The sequence below is a fragment of the Misgurnus anguillicaudatus genome, chromosome 19 (assembly GCF_027580225.2).
Source record: "Misgurnus anguillicaudatus chromosome 19, ASM2758022v2, whole genome shotgun sequence".
Taxonomy (NCBI): Eukaryota; Metazoa; Chordata; class Actinopteri; order Cypriniformes; family Cobitidae; genus Misgurnus; species Misgurnus anguillicaudatus.
This window is the reverse complement of record NC_073355.2, coordinates 3,959,353-3,978,584: the sequence shown is the minus strand read 5'-3', so window position 1 is coordinate 3,978,584 and position 19,232 is coordinate 3,959,353. Positions and strand designations below refer to the sequence as shown.

General features: G+C 38.0%; 1 protein-coding gene across 9 annotated transcripts in view; it reads right to left on the bottom strand.

The window, feature by feature from the left end:
- Positions 1-19,232, bottom strand: part of vwa3a (von Willebrand factor A domain containing 3A) — a 64,576-nt gene that overhangs the window by 25,013 nt on the left and 20,331 nt on the right. For all 9 annotated transcript variants that reach the window (XM_073856826.1, XM_073856825.1, XM_073856823.1 and 6 more), the window contains 4 exons: positions 18,822-18,925; positions 18,651-18,731; positions 18,115-18,212; positions 2,117-2,236 (listed from right to left, as the gene is read on the bottom strand). In XM_073856826.1, the coding sequence (XP_073712927.1) occupies positions 2,117-2,236; positions 18,115-18,212; positions 18,651-18,731; positions 18,822-18,925 (403 nt within the window). The remainder of the gene's footprint in view (positions 1-2,116; positions 2,237-18,114; positions 18,213-18,650; positions 18,732-18,821; positions 18,926-19,232) is intronic.

The following is a 19,232-nucleotide window of genomic DNA, read 5'->3' as shown; positions in this document are numbered from 1 at the left end:
GCACGGTTAATTGTAACACAGCTATTTTACATAGTATCAGAAGAAATACAGTATCAGGGGAAATTTAATTTTTTGGCTTAATCGTGCAGACCTTTCAAAAATATCTATATATGTATTGATGCATAATAATAGAAGGATGGTCAGATAAAGAAAGATCATAGATGAATGGATGTGTGGATATCTATCTGTTATAGACAAACAATATCCACCACTAGTATATACAGGTGCTGGTCATATAAGTAGAATATCATCAAAAAGTTGATTTATTTCACTAATTCCATTTAAAAAGTGAAACTTGTATATTATATTTATTCATTATACACAGACTGATATATTTTAAATGTTTATTTCTTTTAATTTTGATGATTATAACTGACAACTAAGGAAAATCCCAAATTCAGTATCTCAGAAAGGGTCAATATTGAAGACACCTGGTGCCATACTCTAATCAGCTAATTAACTCAAAACACCTGCAAAGGCCTTTAAATGGTCTCTCAGTCTAGTTCCGTAGGCTACACAATCATGGGGAAGACTGCTGACTTGACAGTTGTCCAAAAGACGACCACTGACCAAAGAGGACAAGACACAAAAGGTCATTGCAAAAGAGGCTGGCTGTTCACAGAGCTCTGTGTCCAAGCACATTAATAGAGAGGCGAAGGGAAAGAAAAGATGTGGTTTCAGCTGTCGCATTTCTTGTGTCAAGCCACTCTGAAACAACAGACAGCATCAAAAGCGTTTCAAAGACAAAAAGGACTAGACTGCTGCTGAGTGGTCCAGTTATGTTCTCTGATGAAAGAACATTTTGCATTTCCTTGGGAAATCAGGGACCCAGAGACTGGAGGAAGAGAGTATAGGCACACAATCCACGTTGCTTAAGGTCCAGTGTAAAGTTTCCACAGTCAGTGATGGTTTGGGATGCCATGTCATCTGCTGATGTTGGTCCACTGTGTTTTCTGAGGTCCAAGGTCAATGCAGCCGTATACCAGGAAGTTTTAGAGCACTTCATGCTTCCTTTTGCCGACCAACTTTATGGAGATGCAGATGTCATTTTGTGCCAAAGCTACCAGTACCTGGTTTAAGGACCATGGTATCCCTGTTCTTTATTGGCCAGCAACTTGCCTGACCTAGAAAATCTATAGGTATTGTGAACAGGAAGATGCGATACGCCAGACCCAACAATGCAGAAGAGCTGAACGCCACTATCAGAGCAACCTGGGCTCTCATAACATCTGTGCAGTGCCACAGACTGATCGACTCCATGCTACGCCGCATTGCTGCAGTTATTCAGGCAAAAGGACCCCCAACTAATTATTGAGTGCTGTACATGCGCATACTTTTTATGTTCATACTTTTCAGTTGGTCCAGATTTCTAAAAAAGTCTTTCTTTGGATTGGTCTTAAGTAATAATATAAGTAATATATTTTCTGAGATACTGAATTTGGGATTTCCTTAATAAATAAACATTTGAAATATATCAGTCTGTGTGTAATGAATTAATATAATATACAAGTTTCACTTTTTGAATGGAATTATTGAAATAAATCAATTTATGAATTATTTATGTTTAATTAGAACTTTCTAGCAAGTTTAAAAACAAAGCCTCTTTCTGTTACAATTAACCTTACCTATGGGGTAAGTTAAAACATTTCCACTTCTGTCACTTTTGTTGTAATTGTATGAAAATGGTAGATTCAAGAAGCAAACGTTAAGTATTTATCAAAAAGGTTAATCAAAGTTGTCTTAAGACAAGAACTGGTATTGGGTATTGTTTTTAAGGCAAATTTTAGGAAAGGTTTTGATCCACTTTAAATGTTGAGTAGTGTATATCGGGTCACATCTGACAGCATTTCAGTGACATTGTACTTGACCCTTTACTGTACTGTACTGTATTGAACTGCACTGCCCTCTTCCATGTGTGGCTTAGCAGGTATGTTATAATACAAGAAGTTTATCAAATCAAATATCATATAAAAAATATTTAAACAAACATATAAAAATTACACAAATACAATATTTCCTCAAGAGATGAAGACTCTGGGTCCAAATAACAATCTGTCACAGTATTAATGACTAAAAACAGCCTCCCACAGCCACTCTGTTTGTGTGTATGACCTACACAGTGACATTGAAGCTCTGTCTATTAGGTAGCTGTTCCTGTAGCAGGAGCCTGATAGCATGCTGGATATGTAGCTGGTAGTGGAGATTTATCCCAGACATGTCCAGAAGAACTTGCACTCTGAGAGAGAGAGAGAGAGAGAGAGAGAGAGAGAGAGAGAGAGAGAGAGAGAGAGAGATTTGACATAAATTAGACAATGTGCAAAACTCTTAAACAGCTTGTGACGTTACGGCTTAATGTTTAATGTTAATGTTTTTAAATTAAACCGCACAGAATTGTCATTCAGGAGTCCAGAGTCTTTTATTCAACTAGTCATTTCGACTTGGACCTCTAGTGCTAGTGGCAGTTTTCAAATTCTGCTCTTCACTCACTCATAAGTAAACATAAGTTCATTCCAAATACACCACAAATGAAATCATAATAATGTAATAATCTCAAGAACAAAAACATTCAAAATATTTTCAGATACCAAATATATATATAAATCAAATATTTTCATTTTAGTCATATTATCAAAACAAATTTCATAATTCCTATATCACATAATAACACACCATATCTCAATGTCACATCTCATGAAATAAAGCATATAAAGAGTCCCTTTTTAGACTGTTGCACAATTAATTGTTCATAGGGATCATAGAGTCACGTTAGTGTTTGTGTTCGTGTGTGTGTATGACGTAACGAAGGAAGACAGTTTTAATCTTAAACAGTTTCAGTCCTACCTGAAGTCAGTTGCACAGATAGTTCATATACTGCTTCAGAAGAGCAAACAAACTCACGACATCCAGGCAATGGTCAACTCCAGCCGCCTTGCCCAAACACAGCAGGGAAAGTGTCCTTTAGGATTGGCAATAATGATTATCCCAACACTTCACTGTAGAGCAGCCGGCATGCACATCTCAGTACCACCGCAATCTGTTGTCTGCTTTCTTTTCCGCAGCATCGCAGCAATAATCACGTCAGCTTTTCCAGCATCGATAAACACTGCGATGTGATAACCAAGCGTGTTCCAAAACTCTTAGCCGTGCAGCCAGCGGGTTCTATATCTATAACTTCAGTCGTCAAACTTTCTTCCGTTCACCCTTCACGCCATTTCATTCATAAACTCCTCACCGAACTCTAACGCACACACCTGTCGAGGCTTACTACGATCTTGTCGTCACAGGCTTCCTTTCGCCTTATCAGAGTTTTTTTCTCAATGAACGCGTTGCATTGTGGTTAATGTAGTCTCACTTCCGTCTCACTCCCCCCCCCCTTGAACAAAACATCTCGTAGTTTTCAGAGATGTGCAAATATTAAAATCCTAAGAACTCCTCTTCCTCATCTGAGGACTCCTTAAAAAGATCAAGTACCTTTTGTTTCTCTTGTGCCTCTAGCTCTGAGGCAGTTGGATAACAGGGTTTTAAATTACAGACATGGACATTGCGAATATCCTCTCCTGTAGACTCCAGCACTATTTTGTAGTTTACCGGTCCCATTTGTTGTATTACCCGGTAGGGTCCCTTCCACTTTGGCGCAAGTTTGGCAGTAAAGTTTTCCCTTGCACTGGATTGTGGGAAACGTCTCATCCACACTCTATCTTTCTCTTTGAATAAAACATCCCTTCGGTGCTTATTATAGTTTCGAAGCTGTCGTAAGGAAGCTTTTTCAGCATTCTCTCTGGCTTTTGCTTGGAGTTGGTTCAAATGATCAACTACATCATAGCTGGGAGCATCTGGTGAAAGATCAGGAGTTTTAACTTTAAGAAGCTTGTCCATCGGGCTCTGTAATTTTCTTCCTAAGTGTAGTTCTGCAGGTGACATTTTGGTGGTTTCTTGCACAGACGAATTTATGGCAAATCTGAGTTCTGGCAGATATTGGTCCCATCGCTTGTGGTTATCTTCCACGTAGGCTGCGATCATACTCTTCAGAGTTCGGTTGACCCTTTCGGTCATGTTTGTCTGCGGATGGTAAGCTGTCGTCAGCTTAGGTGTTACATTCCAACTTTCACATAATTCTTTGAATAAGGCTGACACAAACTGTGTGCCTCTGTCAGAAACTAGAAAGTCTGGGACTCCCCATCGAGTAAGGATCTCCTTTCTGAATACGGTAGCAACTGTCTTTGCTGTAGCAGTACGTAAAGGGAAAATTTCTACCCACCGGGTGAAGTAATCAACAAAAACCAAAAGGAAGTCATTCCGGTTAGTGCTACGTGGTAACGGGCCCATTATATCTACACCTAGCATCTGATTCGGTCGAGTGGTAACAATTTGTTGCATCTTTCCAGCAGGTTTCTGTTGACTAACTTTTAAGGTCTGGCATTTGATGCACCTTTTTACAAACTGCTTGATGTCGGACCACATTCCTGGCCAGAACGCCATAGCTTGAATTCTTTTGTAGGTCTTATAAATCCCTGCATGACCACTCATAGGGCTAGAATGATAGTGTTGCATTATACAAGGTACAAGATCTTTTGGAATGAAGAGACGGTAATGGTAACTGTTGTCAGAAGATTGGGTTTTGATATAAAGCTTATCCTCAATGACTTCATATTTAGCCTGCTGATCCCCACTGTTCTCAGCTAAAGCTTGAAATATTTTCACAATTTCTGAGTCATTATGCTGTTTTTCCCAGATCAATTCCTCAGTTACTGGAAGAGTGCTGACATCCTTTGGATCCCCATAAAGGTTACATGTCAGGGGGGGATTGACTCGTGAAAGGCCATCAGGGACTGCATTCAATTTGCCTTTTCGATATTCCACAATGAAATCATACTTTTGCAATTGCAGAGCCCATCGAATAAGCCGACTGGTAGTTTTGGGTGAATTCATTACCCACTGCAAGGCAGCGTGATCTGTGATGACAGTGAACATTCTGGTCTCAAGGTAGTGTTGCCATTTGTCTAAGGCCCAAACTACAGCTAGGCATTCCTTCTCAGTGGCTGAATAATTTGACTCAGCCTGGTTAATAGTTCTGCTGGCATAAGCTATGACCTCTTCCACACCTTGTCCTCGCTTCTGGGTTAGCACTGCACCAAGCCCTGTCTCGCTAGCATCGGTGTATACCACAAAAGGTTGCTCCAAATTGGGATGTCCAAGGATGGGTGGCGTCATTAAGTATGCCTTAAGCTGCTCAAAAGCCTGTTGGCATTGCTGTGTCCACTGAAAAATTCTTCCTTTTCTCTTTAAAGCATTAAGAGGTTCAGCGATCCTAGAAAAATTAGGAACAAAGCGGTGGTACCACCCGGCAAGTCCCAGAAAGCGTTGAAGTTCCTTAAGATTCTTTGGCACCGGGTAGGTACGAATAGCTTCCACTTTGCTAGGGTCAGCCGCAATGCCTTGGACATTAATCACATGTCCCAAGAATGTTACTTCTTGCAGGCAGAACTTACTTTTTTTGAGGTTGATTGTTAAGCCAGCTTTTTGTAATTTTTGGAAGACACTTTGAAGATCAATGAAATGCTGAGTAATGGATGGAGAGTAGACAATAATATCGTCAATATATACCAAACACACACCTCCACGCAGGTCTCCCAAAACAGTCTCCATGAGGCGTTGAAAGGTGGCTGGGGCATTTTTAAGCCCAAAGGCCATCACGTTAAAATGGAATAATCCAGCAGGGGTGACAAAGGCAGTCTTGGCTTTACTGGCAGCATCCATGGTTACTTGCCAGTACCCACTATTAAGGTCCAGAGTTGAAAAGATGGCTGATCCTGATAGTGATTCTAGGATTTCATTAAGATTTGGCATGGGATATGCATCACTGTCAGTTATAGCATTTAATTTGCGATAGTCTACGCAAAATCGAAGCTTTCCGTCTTTTTTCGGCACTAGGACCACAGGAGACGCCCAGCCTGACTCTGATGGCTCCACAATTCCCGCCTCTTGCATTTCTTGGAGTTGTTGTTTGACAATAGCTTGTTTAGCTGGTGACATTCTATAAGGTTTTTGCTTTATGGGAATTTGATGATGTGTATAAATTTTGTGTTGAAGCACATCTGTCCGTCCCACACGGAGAGTACATACTTGAGAGTTTGCTGTTAACAGTTGACTCAAGTGTTGTTTCTGAGCAGGGTGTAACTGAGCTGCTTCAACTGCTTGGTTAATAAAGGTGATGTCATCTTCATTGTGAACTTTAAAAGGACAGGGTGGTGTGAAGGGTGGAACAGCGCTTAACAAGGAAATACCACCTGTTGTTGGGTGTTGAGCATGACTTCCTTGTTTTACTTGGTTTCCCTTTTGCACACTTTGTATTAGAGTTGGAACACTGGCATGCCCAGGTTGGAAGCAGTAATCCACTTCTGGTTCAGTTGAAAAGGAATATTTCCCATCAAAGACTTTTAAGAGCATACCACTGAAGAACATAAAATCTAGTCCTAGGACAAGAAGATAAGCTAGGGCTTGGGATGTTAACACCGCAACAGGGAGAGTACAAACTTGGTCATGAACTTGAAGAGAGACATTAAACCATCCAAGTGGTATTTCTGCTTTCCCGTTGGCCAAGTATAAAGGTCCCAGACCCCAGGGGCTAAGGCCTTGTTCAGTTTCATCTAGGTCTTTCCATAACTGTTCATGGATTAAGGTGTAACTTGCTCCGGTATCTACTATGGCTTTACCTTCCCATTTTCCAATAATGACTGGCACAATTAACTGTTGTGGTATGACAGCAGTGTGTTGTTTCTGGGTGGTGGTTATTTTCTTTTGTATTACATTTGCCGCAGTCATTGAGTTATTGCTGGGTTTTCCTTTAGTTTTAGAAGGAAAAGACTGTTGCTGCAATGGTGGAATAGACTGAGAAGCCAGTGTGAAATGTGGACAATTTCCAGGAGCATGAAACCCCTTACATCTCCAACACTGTACCTGTGGCTTATCTGCAGATCGATTCATTGTTGTTAAAGGTCCCTTAAACCCACTTTGTCCATGTTTTGAACTCAATCGGTAGTCATATTGTAACTGTTGGACATGATCTTTCTCGATTTGTTGTCCTAGTCGTACCAATTCCTCCACAGTTGTTACACGACCTCGCAGTTGGCTAGCAAGATAAGGCTTCATATTTTTCAAAGTCATCTTGACCAGATCAGGCTCAGTTAGTGCAGGCTTCCACCTTTTACACAGTGCTCTATATGTAAAAGCAAAGTCTCTAATGGACTCTCTCTCTCCTTGAGTTCGTATTCTGACACGCTCCGCAAGCTCATCTTCATAATCCTCTGACAGGAAAGCAGTCCGGAATGAAGACTGAAACTCACTCCAAGTATTTATTGTGCCTCTGGCTACCTCCCACCAATCCCGGGCGGTGCCATGTAGAACTGTCCGAAAAGTGGCTAGGATCTCCAGATCAGACAGAGGATGTAATGCAAGGAAATCTTGACATTTTGTTAAATATAGCAAAGGATCTAAATCATCTGAAATTCTTCCAAAAGTAGGAAAGTTCAGTTTTAGATGATCACTCTTAACAGCAACAGCATTTATAGGGGGACACACATTGGACTGGAGCGAGGAATCATTGTGAAGATCATCCTCCCTTGCTTGAGGATCCGTGCCTCTTGACAATTCATTTATTCTGTCACTTAGAAGTTCAAGCTGAGAAGTCCAGAGGGTGAGATCTTTAGCATATTTCTCATAACTTTTTGTAAAGTTTTGCTGTGCAATCTTCATATCTTGCTGTATTTCCAGTTGAAATTGTTCCATTGTAAAACGAATATTTGATGACAATGATTTCTCAATATGTTGGAGTTCCTCGGAGATTAACAACTTCATTGTCTTAACCATATGGTCGGCCTCTGTCTCGGAATGTTGTCTGGAAATCGATTGAATTGTTGTGATTTGTTGTGTGTGGCTATCAACCTTCTCAGACAGACTTTTTAACTGCCTTTCATGTTGAGAAGAAGTGGCTTTTACTTCACTAGTAAGTGTACTTAAGGCCGCCTCCTGTTTTCCCATAAAGTCAAATAATTTTTTCCAGTTATCTTGGACCTGAACAGTAATTTGTCCAATCTCCCTTGCTGGGGTTGGAACCATCGCAGGCAACTCATACTGGGCACCACCTAAAGAAACTGAAGAAGCACTAGTCGCGGCCTCTTCTGACAATGGAGTACACAGCTGCATAGGGTCATCATTATTATCGTTATTCCTTGCCAAGTCTGGCCTAGGGGTACTACAGCCACTAAGTAATGGATCAAATTGCACATGAGGCCCTGATTGTAAAATACTGGATTGGACATGGGTAGAGGGATATTTGGGCAACCGAGTTTGTGGGACAGGTGGCCAGACTGGAGTTGTAACCTCTGGGACATCCATGTCCAGTAAGGATATTGTAGGGTGTAAACTATCTGCCATATTATCTGCAGTGTAGCATATACACTATGTTTGAGGTGTTCAAAGTGTGAGATATTTAGTGTTTTGTCAATTTTGATGAAAAAAAAATAAATAATAATAATTATATATATATGAATAAAAATAAAAAAAAATTACACAAGCAATATAAGTAAGTGTATGATAGTCAAATGTTATACTTCACAAATCAACTTAACCTGCTTACAAACAAACTTATCACATCCAAGTTCTGAACATATTCACTTTACATCATCAGGTAAGGTAAGGTGTAAGGTAAACCCACATTAAAATGAATTTCCAGTTACATAGTAATGCACTTTATACCCATCCAGTTAAATGTATTCATTCATATAAAGTACCAGTTTTAACAGCTCTTTACTGTCTTCACTCAATCTTACAAGGCAAACAAAATAACAAAATACATCAATTAATGAACCAAGATAACCAAAGCATGTTAACCGTTGGTTTCAAGTCCCTGTTCGGGCGCCATTTTCTGTGACGTTACGGCTTAATGTTTAATGTTAATGTTTTTAAATTAAACCGCACAGAATTGTCATTCAGGAGTCCAGAGTCTTTTATTCAACTAGTCATTTCGACTTGGACCTCTAGTGCTAGTGGCAGTTTTCAAATTCTGCTCTTCACTCACTCATAAGTAAACATAAGTTCATTCCAAATACACCACAAATGAAATCATAATAATGTAATAATCTCAAGAACAAAAACATTCAAAATATTTTCAGATACCAAATATATATATAAATCAAATATTTTCATTTTAGTCACATTATCAAAACAAATTTCATAATTCCTATATCACATAATAACACACCATATCTCAATGTCACATCTCATGAAATAAAGCATATAAAGAGTCCCTTTTAGACTGTTGCACAATTAATTGTTCATAGGGATCATAGAGTCACGTTAGTGTTTGTGTTCGTGTGTGTGTATGACGTGACGAAGGAAGACAGTTTTAATCTTAAACAGTTTCAGTCCTACCTGAAGTCAGTTGCACAGATAGTTCATATACTGCTTCAGAAGAGCAAACAAACTCACGACATCCAGGCAATGGTCAACTCCAGCCGCCTTGCCCAAACACAGCAGGGAAAGTGTCCTTTAGGATTGGCAATAATGATTATCCCAACACTTCACTGTAGAGCAGCCGGCATGCACATCTCAGTACCACCGCAATCTGTTGTCTGCTTTCTTTTCCGCAGCATCGCAGCAATAATCACGTCAGCTTTTCCAGCATCGATAAACACTGCGATGTGATAACCAAGCGTGTTCCAAAACTCTTAGCCGTGCAGCCAGCGGGTTCTGTATCTATAACTTCAGTCGTCAAACTTTCTTCCGTTCACCCTTCACGCCATTTCATTCATAAACTCCTCACCGAACTCTAACGCACACACCTGTCGAGGCTTACTACGATCTTGTCGTCACAGGCTTCCTTTCGCCTTATCAGAGTTTTTTTCTCAATGAACGCGTTGCATTGTGGTTAATGTAGTCTCACTTCTGTCTCAAGCTTTTGCCTTCATTCTAAGGGGGCGTGTACCCCAAGGCTTTAATGTTGGTGGCCGGCGTATGTTTTCAGTTGTTTCCATGTTTTCAAATATGGCAGGAGCTGGCTTTTTTTCGGGTGCTAAGAACTTATTCCATGCTCAACTGAAATATTTACAACTTTGGGTGAAACGTTAATTCGTCAATGTCACTTCTCCCTCACTGGCTTTTCACCTGCCTTTAAATGCTTTGGTGTTTAGGGTTAACAGTTGCCTAATGATGCCTGATCAGTTCCTATCCTGTTCTTGTTATACATGTTACCTCTAGGAGACATCATTAGGAAACACAACATAAGTTTTCACTGCTACGCAGATGATACCCAGCTTTACATCTTCTCACATCCTAGAGAAATCCACCAGTTTTCTAAGCTAACAGACTGTATTAGGGATATTAGTGACTGGATGGTAAATAACTTCCTTATGCTTAACTCCAATAAGACAGAGATACTTATTATTGAACCAAATTACTCCAAACAAAATATGTCCGATTACAAGTTGCACATAGATGGCTGCACTGTGGTGCCGTCTTCCACAGTCAAGAACCTAGGTGTGATGTTCGACAGCAATCTATCCTTCGATAGTCATATCTCCAATGTCTGCTGCATAGCATTCTAACATCTTAGAAATATCTCAATCAGATGCAGAGATGCTTATCCATGCTTTTATGACCTCAAGAATAGACTATTGTAACTCGCTTCTCGGGGAAGTCACTCAAATCAGATAAATAAGCTTCATCTGGTTCAAAACGCCGCTGCAAAAGTGCTCACTCGATCTAAGAAGTATGACCACATAAGCCCAATTTTGTCATCAATGGCTACCAGTTAAATATCGCATACATTTTTAAAATATTGCTAATTATCTATAAAGCCTTAAATGGCCTAGCACCTCCGTATCTTAGAGAATTACTATCAGAATACAATCCATCACGTACACTGTGGTCGCAAAATTCTGGTTACTTAATTATTCCTAGTATCAAAAGTTTCTAAAGGTGGTCGATCCTTTTCCTACTTAGCCCCTAAGCTCTGGAATGATTTGCCAAAAAACGTTCAGGAATCAGACACTGTCGATTAATTTAAGTCTAAACTAAAGACATTTCTCTTTAACAAAGCATTCACATAATTTGTCTAGTAAATGTACTTATCCCACAATAGTTAGCGTGTCCGGAAAAAAGCATCCACATAACTCGTCTGTGTAATATATTTATGCCGCTATAGTTATCCTGTTTGGAACCGAGTGGATATTAAACCACAATACTGTGTGACACTTGCACTACATATGAACAGCCCCTACGCTAATAGAATTTAGTTTTTCTTTCCCTGACTCGTCCTCATTCCCGAGGACAATGAGACTAACAGACAGTTCCGGCTACGGTGGAGGTCATCATGCCACTGATCTACTGGCCTCCCTTCAACATGATGGCCAGCCAATGTCAGACCAACGACCACCAGCTGCCCCCATCTAATCTACTTATCCGGGTATATATACACATGTATATTATGTTTTAATCCCCATAAAATTGTAAAAAATTTTACCTATTATATAATATATCCTCTATAGCAGGGGTGGGGAACCCTGGTCCTGGAGGGCCACTGTCCTGCAGAGTTTAGTTTCAACCCTAATTAAACACACCTGAAACATCAAATTATTGTCTTCAGGATTACTTGGAAATGAAATTCAGGTGTGTTTGATGAGGGTTGGAACTAAACTCTGCAGGACAGTGGCCCTCCAGGACCCAGGGTTCCCCACCCCTGCTCTATAGAATCAGCCAGGGGCGGAGCCAGACATTGTAGACATTGGGGGCTTAGCCCAAATCTAGGGGTTTCAAAGCTTGGACCCCTGTTGATATTTTTTCTCCATTTATGGCAGCTTTTTAAACTATTTTTTAACCGAAGTGTTCTCTGTATTGTCCAGTGTTGGGTGTAACTAGTTACTAAGTAATTTGTTACTGTAATTTAATTACTTGAAAAAGTAATGTAAGGGATTACTCTTATTTTTCTTGTAATCGAATTACAGTTACTTCTGATGTAACTAAATACTGTCTATGGACTGTAGAACAATTATGTATACTATAATAAATAGTGGATTTAACGTGGTTTTAGTTTACAATTCTCACTATTAACTGGTTGATTATTAGCATTAATATTACTGAGATGTTGACTGTTTTTAGTAGGCCTACATAATAACACATATTAATGCCTGATTCTGCAAAACCTTATTCTACAAACTTAACCCTCCCCATTTCGACAAATACTTAAAATAAACAACTACTTTAGTATTAATAAGCAGTAGTTGGAGTTTATTTAGGCAAAAGTAGTTAATAGTTAATTAATAGAGAGAAATGAACCCTAAAGTAGGACCAGAATAATTGATGTACTTTTATATATTGTTTCTTCGAGCCATTTCAAGCCTCTCCTAGTATCATGTACTAAATAGGATTTAGAAAGTAATTAGTAATAATTAAATACTTTTTGGAGAGAGTAATTTGTAAAGTAATTTAATTACATGATTGAAGATGTAATTAGTAACTAGTAATTAATTACTTTTTTGAGTAACTTGCCCAACACTGGTATTGTCATTTTGAAACTGCAACATAACAAATTTTGACAATGATACTTTAACTTCTCTTATCCAAAAATAGGCAAACATGTTTGCTGAAGGCTAATCCAGTAACTATAAAGCTACATAAGAATAACAATTTTTGACTTCATTGAAAGAACAATTTCTCACCTGCTTATGAAAGCGTTTCTCTCTCTTTCTGTCTATCTGTCTGTCTGTGATCTCTCTCCACCCTCCTCTCTTCCTTTTTGCACTGACAGTTATCACACATAAGGATATTTTAATGTAAGAGATTGGGGATTCACATTTTATAACTGTCTATCAATGTATTTCTGAGGTAAAATCATTGCGAATTTCAATTGCATATGGACAAAACATAAGCTACCTAACTAACTATATACTTTTTCACCGTCTTACTTCTGACGTCTTTAAAAATATAAATCGTATATCCATGTATAAAAAAGTATATATGCAACAATGAGCAAGTTTTTTCAAAGTTTTAATTCACTGTTATTAAATGTACTTTAAATACAACGTTACCAATGACCAATGAGGCAGACTAGACCAGAGCACCACAGTAAGTTAGACGTTAGCCATGCAGATAATATATCAGTTGACGCTATTTAACAGTATTTACATCACATAACTATAAATATACACTTACAGTAATAACGAAGGCACTGTAATAATAAAGACACTTTGAAAATGCGTTTACTGTGGGGAGATTCAGCATATTATTTTGCCTTCAACACGCATCTCTTATTCATTTTCAGCTGAGTGGGGGACCGGTGAGTTAAAGCTGAGTGCCGCCACCTAGCGTCCTGGATGAATTCATTTTACACATCTAAAAAGATTCGGAGCTTTTGACAAAACATTCGGGGCTTGAGCCCCATAAGCCACCCCTTACAAAAAAGAAGTTTATTCAAGTATACTTTTTTCAACTTAAAATAAAAAAGTATACTTTCAGTTGACTTTTTATGTACTTCTCTAAAATGTACTTTAGGTACTTCTCAGAAATATACTTAAATTGTACTAAAGTATACTTGACCTATACTGACCGAAATGTCTAAGTATATTTGGCCTATACTTGTTTACTGACATATACTTAAAAGTATTAAGTAAAAATGCAACAACAAAAGCTACATCAAGAAAGCTGCAAAAAGCCATATGATTAGCCCTGGTGAAAAATAAATATACTTAATTGTATTTCAAGTATATTTTACTTTGCAATAGTACATTACAAATATACTTAGAAAGAAATGTACCATCTTTGAATATATTGAAAGTACTATGCTTACAACATATTTGTTTACAATTAAACTTTTAACATATTTCAAAATAATTATAATTTAGTATATTTTCTAAAAGTATACTTTAAAAAAATATATACTTGGAGTTAAAGTTCTGTGCAATTTTTAAAGTATACTAATTTGAACTTATTTTAAAGTTTATTTTAGGTATACTTTATCTGTTAAAGTTATCATTATAATGCACTGACAGCATATTTATAAAATACATTATTTAGCATCCTTTAGAAACAGTATATTTTAAGTAAATTTTGAAAGTATATGTAGTGTACAAATGTATATTATCTTTATGGAGAATCTTTAGTGTTAGTAAACTAGTAGGTTATTAATTTTGTGCTGCAGGTATACTTGCAAGTATTCTTTTACTATACTTTTACTTAAGTATGTTTTATTTAAAGTATTGTACTTCGCTACATTTTAAATCATATCCGTTACTGAGTAAAAAAATATTTTAAAAAGCAAGGTGATAAAGACGCGCAATGGATGTAAATGGGCGGGGCCCGGGGGAACGCGCAAAAAGAACCATGGAGACGGACGAGACAGGCACGCGCTAATGCAGACCCGCCTCAGTTCAAATCTTATGATAGAAACCCCTGGTCATATTTAAGCGACCACTTTCCACTGACGCGAAGCGAGTGTTTCATTTCTATGAAAGGTAGGATTCATGCTCTTAAGTATGAAATTGCACGACGCGTTTTTAATACCATGCGCATTATCTTCCGAGGTCTAGCAGCTTCGCGTCAAGTCAAAAACAACTTCAAAACGTCCTCAAGAATGCGCAGGTCATTAGACATTGCAGAGAGAGAGAGAGAGAGAGAAAGAGAGAGAGAGAGAAAGAGAGAGAGAAGAATAAAGGTCATCAGGTACCCAGGTCAGGGAAGTAAGTAGATAATAAACGTGTCAAATGTATATAGACATGGCACTCATCTCATCATATGCTCATTTAAACTATATAAAGTTTAATAAAATAATGTATGTTACCAGCAATACATCAATTACAACCTTACTATAGTGACTGTATTTACAAGCTGCTGACCACCTTCAAAAGTGCATAACTCACCTTTAAAAATCATTAAACAATTCCATAAATGTTTCTTACTTTAAAAAAGCTTTTTATTTTATTAACTTTTTGTTATTGCACTTTAATTGTAAAGATGTTCCTACAATTAAAAACAACTAGTTTGAGATGTATATTCCCTTGTCGTTTTTGAACTATACTAGAATCCTCCACCTCTTCCCGCTGTACAAAAAGTAACTTTTACTCTGAGTACACTCTTAAAATGAATGTGTTAAATTAACACATCCTGTGTCCAGTCAAGGACAACACATCTAGTGTGTTGTCCTTAATTTAACACATCTCTGTGTTATTTTTGGAATAACACACTTTGTGTTGTTTTAACACATCTTGTGTTGTCCCTTTTATTTTTTATGAACTTAAATGACACTTAATGTGTTAAAAACAACACATAATGTGTTAAAAAGTTTAACACAAAGCAATGTGTTAAAATTAACACATCCAGGGTGTGTTAATTTTAACACATTGCTTTGTGTTAAACTATTTAACACATTATGTGTTAATTTTAACACATTATGTGTCATTTCGTGCTGATTTAGAGTTCATATAAATAAAAGGGACAACACAAGATGTGTTAAAACAACACAAAGTGTGTTGTTCTAAAAATAACACAGAGATGTGTTAAATTAAGGACAACACACTAGATGTGTTGTCCTTAACTAGACACAAGATGTGTTAATTTAACACATTCGTTTTAAGAGTGTAAAGTTAAAATGACTTACTTTTTACTTTTACTTGAGTAGATTTTTAGACAAGTAACTTTACTTTTACTTAAGTAAAATATTATTAAAGTAACTTTACTTTTACTGGAGTACAATATTTTAGTACTTTTTCCACCTCTGAACATTTGATATGTTATCTATATTCTATTGTGAATAAAATATAAGTTTATAAGATTTGTAAATTATTCCATTCCTTTTTTACTCACAATTTCTACAGTGTCCCAACTTTTTCTGATTTGAGGTTGTATATATATATATCTATATATGGCTGAATCCCCTGAATATTTACTTTCGTTCTGGACTCCATTTCCCATAATCCCGCATACCTGGACTGATTACTCTGCCACCTGAAACTCATTGGACAGCCTATATAAACTCTCTGGAAACATTCAGTTAGTGCAAAGTCTTGATTTGTACCGGCTGTCATTGCTGAGCGGTTTGCCTGCCTGACATTGCTGTTGTTTGACCTTGCCTGTTGGAATATGAGTGTTTAATAAAAACCTGCAGATGGATCCTCAGTGTCAAAGTGCTTTGTTACACAAGCAGTATACAATAAGTAACCTACTAGTTTAATAAGAGTACACTTGCATGTACACTTTCAGTATATGACTAGTAAACTACTAGTTAACTAAAAGTATATTAAAAGAACATTTGGAAGTATACTTGCAGCACAAAATGAGTAACCTACTAGTTTACTAAGAGTAATCTAACAAACATTTGCATGTACACTTGAAGTATAAGTCTAGAAAATTACTAGTATACTCATGAGTTCACTTGCAGTACAAATGAAGAACTAATTGTGCACTAGTTGTACACTTAAAGTTGACTACTTTTACACTTATTGTACACTTAGAAGTATACTTTTATATACTAAAAGTGGGCCAATTTAGTCCCAAGCGGTATTCAAGCAGTACACTTACAAGTTTACTACTAGAACATAAATGTTAGTACACTTACTACATAAAGTATACTTAAAACTATACTCCAACATTACTTAAGTATACTTAATAAAATGAACTTGAAGTGTACTTCTTTTTCGTAAGGGACCCCCCGCTCCGCCCCTGGAATCAGCTATGTCTGGCTCTCTCCCAGGGTTTTTTCCCCTCCTAGGACTTTTCGCCCACAGGGTTTTTCTCCTAGGGTTCTTTTTTCAACTCCTGGGGAGTCTGCTGACATTGGCTTAACTTGGCACCCTCTTACATACGTTACATTTTTACTACGCTCGCTAGTATGGTTAATCTTAACCGCTGTATTCTGCTGCTTATGTTTTCTGATTTTTCTGTGTTTTTCCCTGCATCTATTAATGTAAAGCTGCTTTGAAACAATTAAACAATTGTGAAAAGTGCTATATAAATAAATTAAATTGAATTGACTTGAATCAAGCAAATCACATATTGCTACACAGGTCATTGCAAAAAGCCACAAGTCCAGCACACTATCAAATCACTGGCTGAGCTAGAAAGTGAAGTACTAACTTGCTTAGTCTTGTATTTAAACTTTAGTTTAAAGTTTATGACTTTATGTTCAGAGTAAAAAGATCTAAGGTCATGACAGCAATTACACTGAATATGCAAATTGTAGGGCATGGAATGGCTGAGGCTTTTAACACCCATCAACCAACATCCCCCTTCAATATTGGCGCTGGGTCAGCTCATCTCACTTTGGCGTGGTTCGCTTTTCCATTGAGTTTAGTATCACTTCGCAGTGGGAGGGATTATAGGCGTGTCGTTATATTTGCGCTGCCTACAGCTGTGATATCATACAAGTGAGAGGAGAGCGTCGTTGTATATTCCCATACGTTTATTTATTTCTCAGTCCGCTACAAAATTAAAATTGGCTACCACAAATAGATGTTTGCACATTGCGTTTATTACTACCTCTGTATCACATGACAGTTTCTGTTCAAACACCCGAGGCATCAGCCGACGGCGCTCCGCTGAGCCTCACTGAAGTTGCATTTAAGCGTATAATGCTGACTTGCTCGTCGCGAATGTTCCGCCACAAACTGCAAGTCTGGAAAAAAACTGTTATGGTGTTCCTGATTCTCAACATGTGGATCTTTTTCATCGCTTAAAGGGAGTTTGGGAACTTATAGCAGAGCACAGATGACAACATGTTTGCTCGAGACAGCGCAAGCTAGCACTAAAGGTAAAGTTAACATTATAGCGATGACGCTGTTAGTGACGTTTCTTTCAGACCAATCAGTGATCTACTGTGTTTTCGCGTCACGTTTGGTATCAGCTCGGGTCGCTTGGAACCCCAACCGAGGTGGTACGAAAAAAAGTATCGGGTACCAAGTACTGCACCTAATGGAAAAGCTCCCAAAAGTAAGCTGACCCGACCCAAACTAAACCAAACCGTGGGGTACTATGCAATGGAAAAGCGCCATAAGTAAATGTAAATTAAGCTTCTTACTAAAAATCAGCTAGTTAGATGCCAACTTTAGGTGAAGAGCTGTAGGTCCTTACCTCTGCTCACATACGGCTCCCCATATCTGCAGACTGCCTGTCCTGTTCAGATAATGAACTCTTCTTTCAAAGAGATGCACTGCATTCATGAGCTTCCTCTGCATTCCACACACATGAAAGACAGAACGAAGGGAAGAATTAAAGATCTTCCCTAAACAATCTTGGGGAAATGTGTCAAACTTAAACATGCTGTAAGTGATTTATATAAAATAGCATGAATAAAATGTCCTAACTGAGAGATGTGGAGATACATAAAATGTGACACCAATATCAGTATCTCCAGTGATTCCATAGAATCAAACAACTGAACACTGGCCTGCAAGATCCACTTTTTTGTAATACTTAGCTCCAACCTTGATAAAGAGCGGACGAAGCACTCTGCACTTGAATCGCTCTCACAGTACTTGGGTCATACGGCAATCGTTCTTAATCAGTTTAATTAAGACAGACAGAAATGGTCTACCAGTTCTAACCGTCTTAAACAGCAAGGAAGCAAAAAAAAAAAAACTTTCATTAACCATCTTGTTCAAACATACCTGATACCATTGCAGTGATGGAAGATCCACATGCAAATACTTCACTGTTCCATCATTCCACTTAAACGGTACCATGGCACGCTATGGACAAACATGATCAGATCTGAGTCAGTTAGACACTGTAGTTTAGCAAGACTTCCATTCATAGGTGTGGAAGGAGAGGAACATCACCTCATGAACTGTAGAGGCAATTGTCTTTCCCAGGATTGGCACAAATGTCTTTTTTGGAGAATAAGCATTAGAAGCCAGCAGCTGATACAGGTCCAGCTTCTGAGCTGCATGTACACAACCAAAAGACAGTGTAACATTTTTCATTTATTTATTTTAGGTATCTTACAAGATCTATTGGTTAAAGGTCATGTTTTCCTGTGTTTTTGAAGCTATTATTGTGTTTATGGTGCACAATATAACACGTGTTCATGTTTCGTGTGTAAAAAACACAGTATTCTTCACACAATTTACTTATCTCTATACCACTGTTTTTACTGTCCTAAAAATGAGCTGATGTTTTTCTTGTTCTATGAAGTCCCTCCTTTAGAAATCTGTAATGGGCTCTGAGTGTAGCTTGTTTTGTGTGTTGTG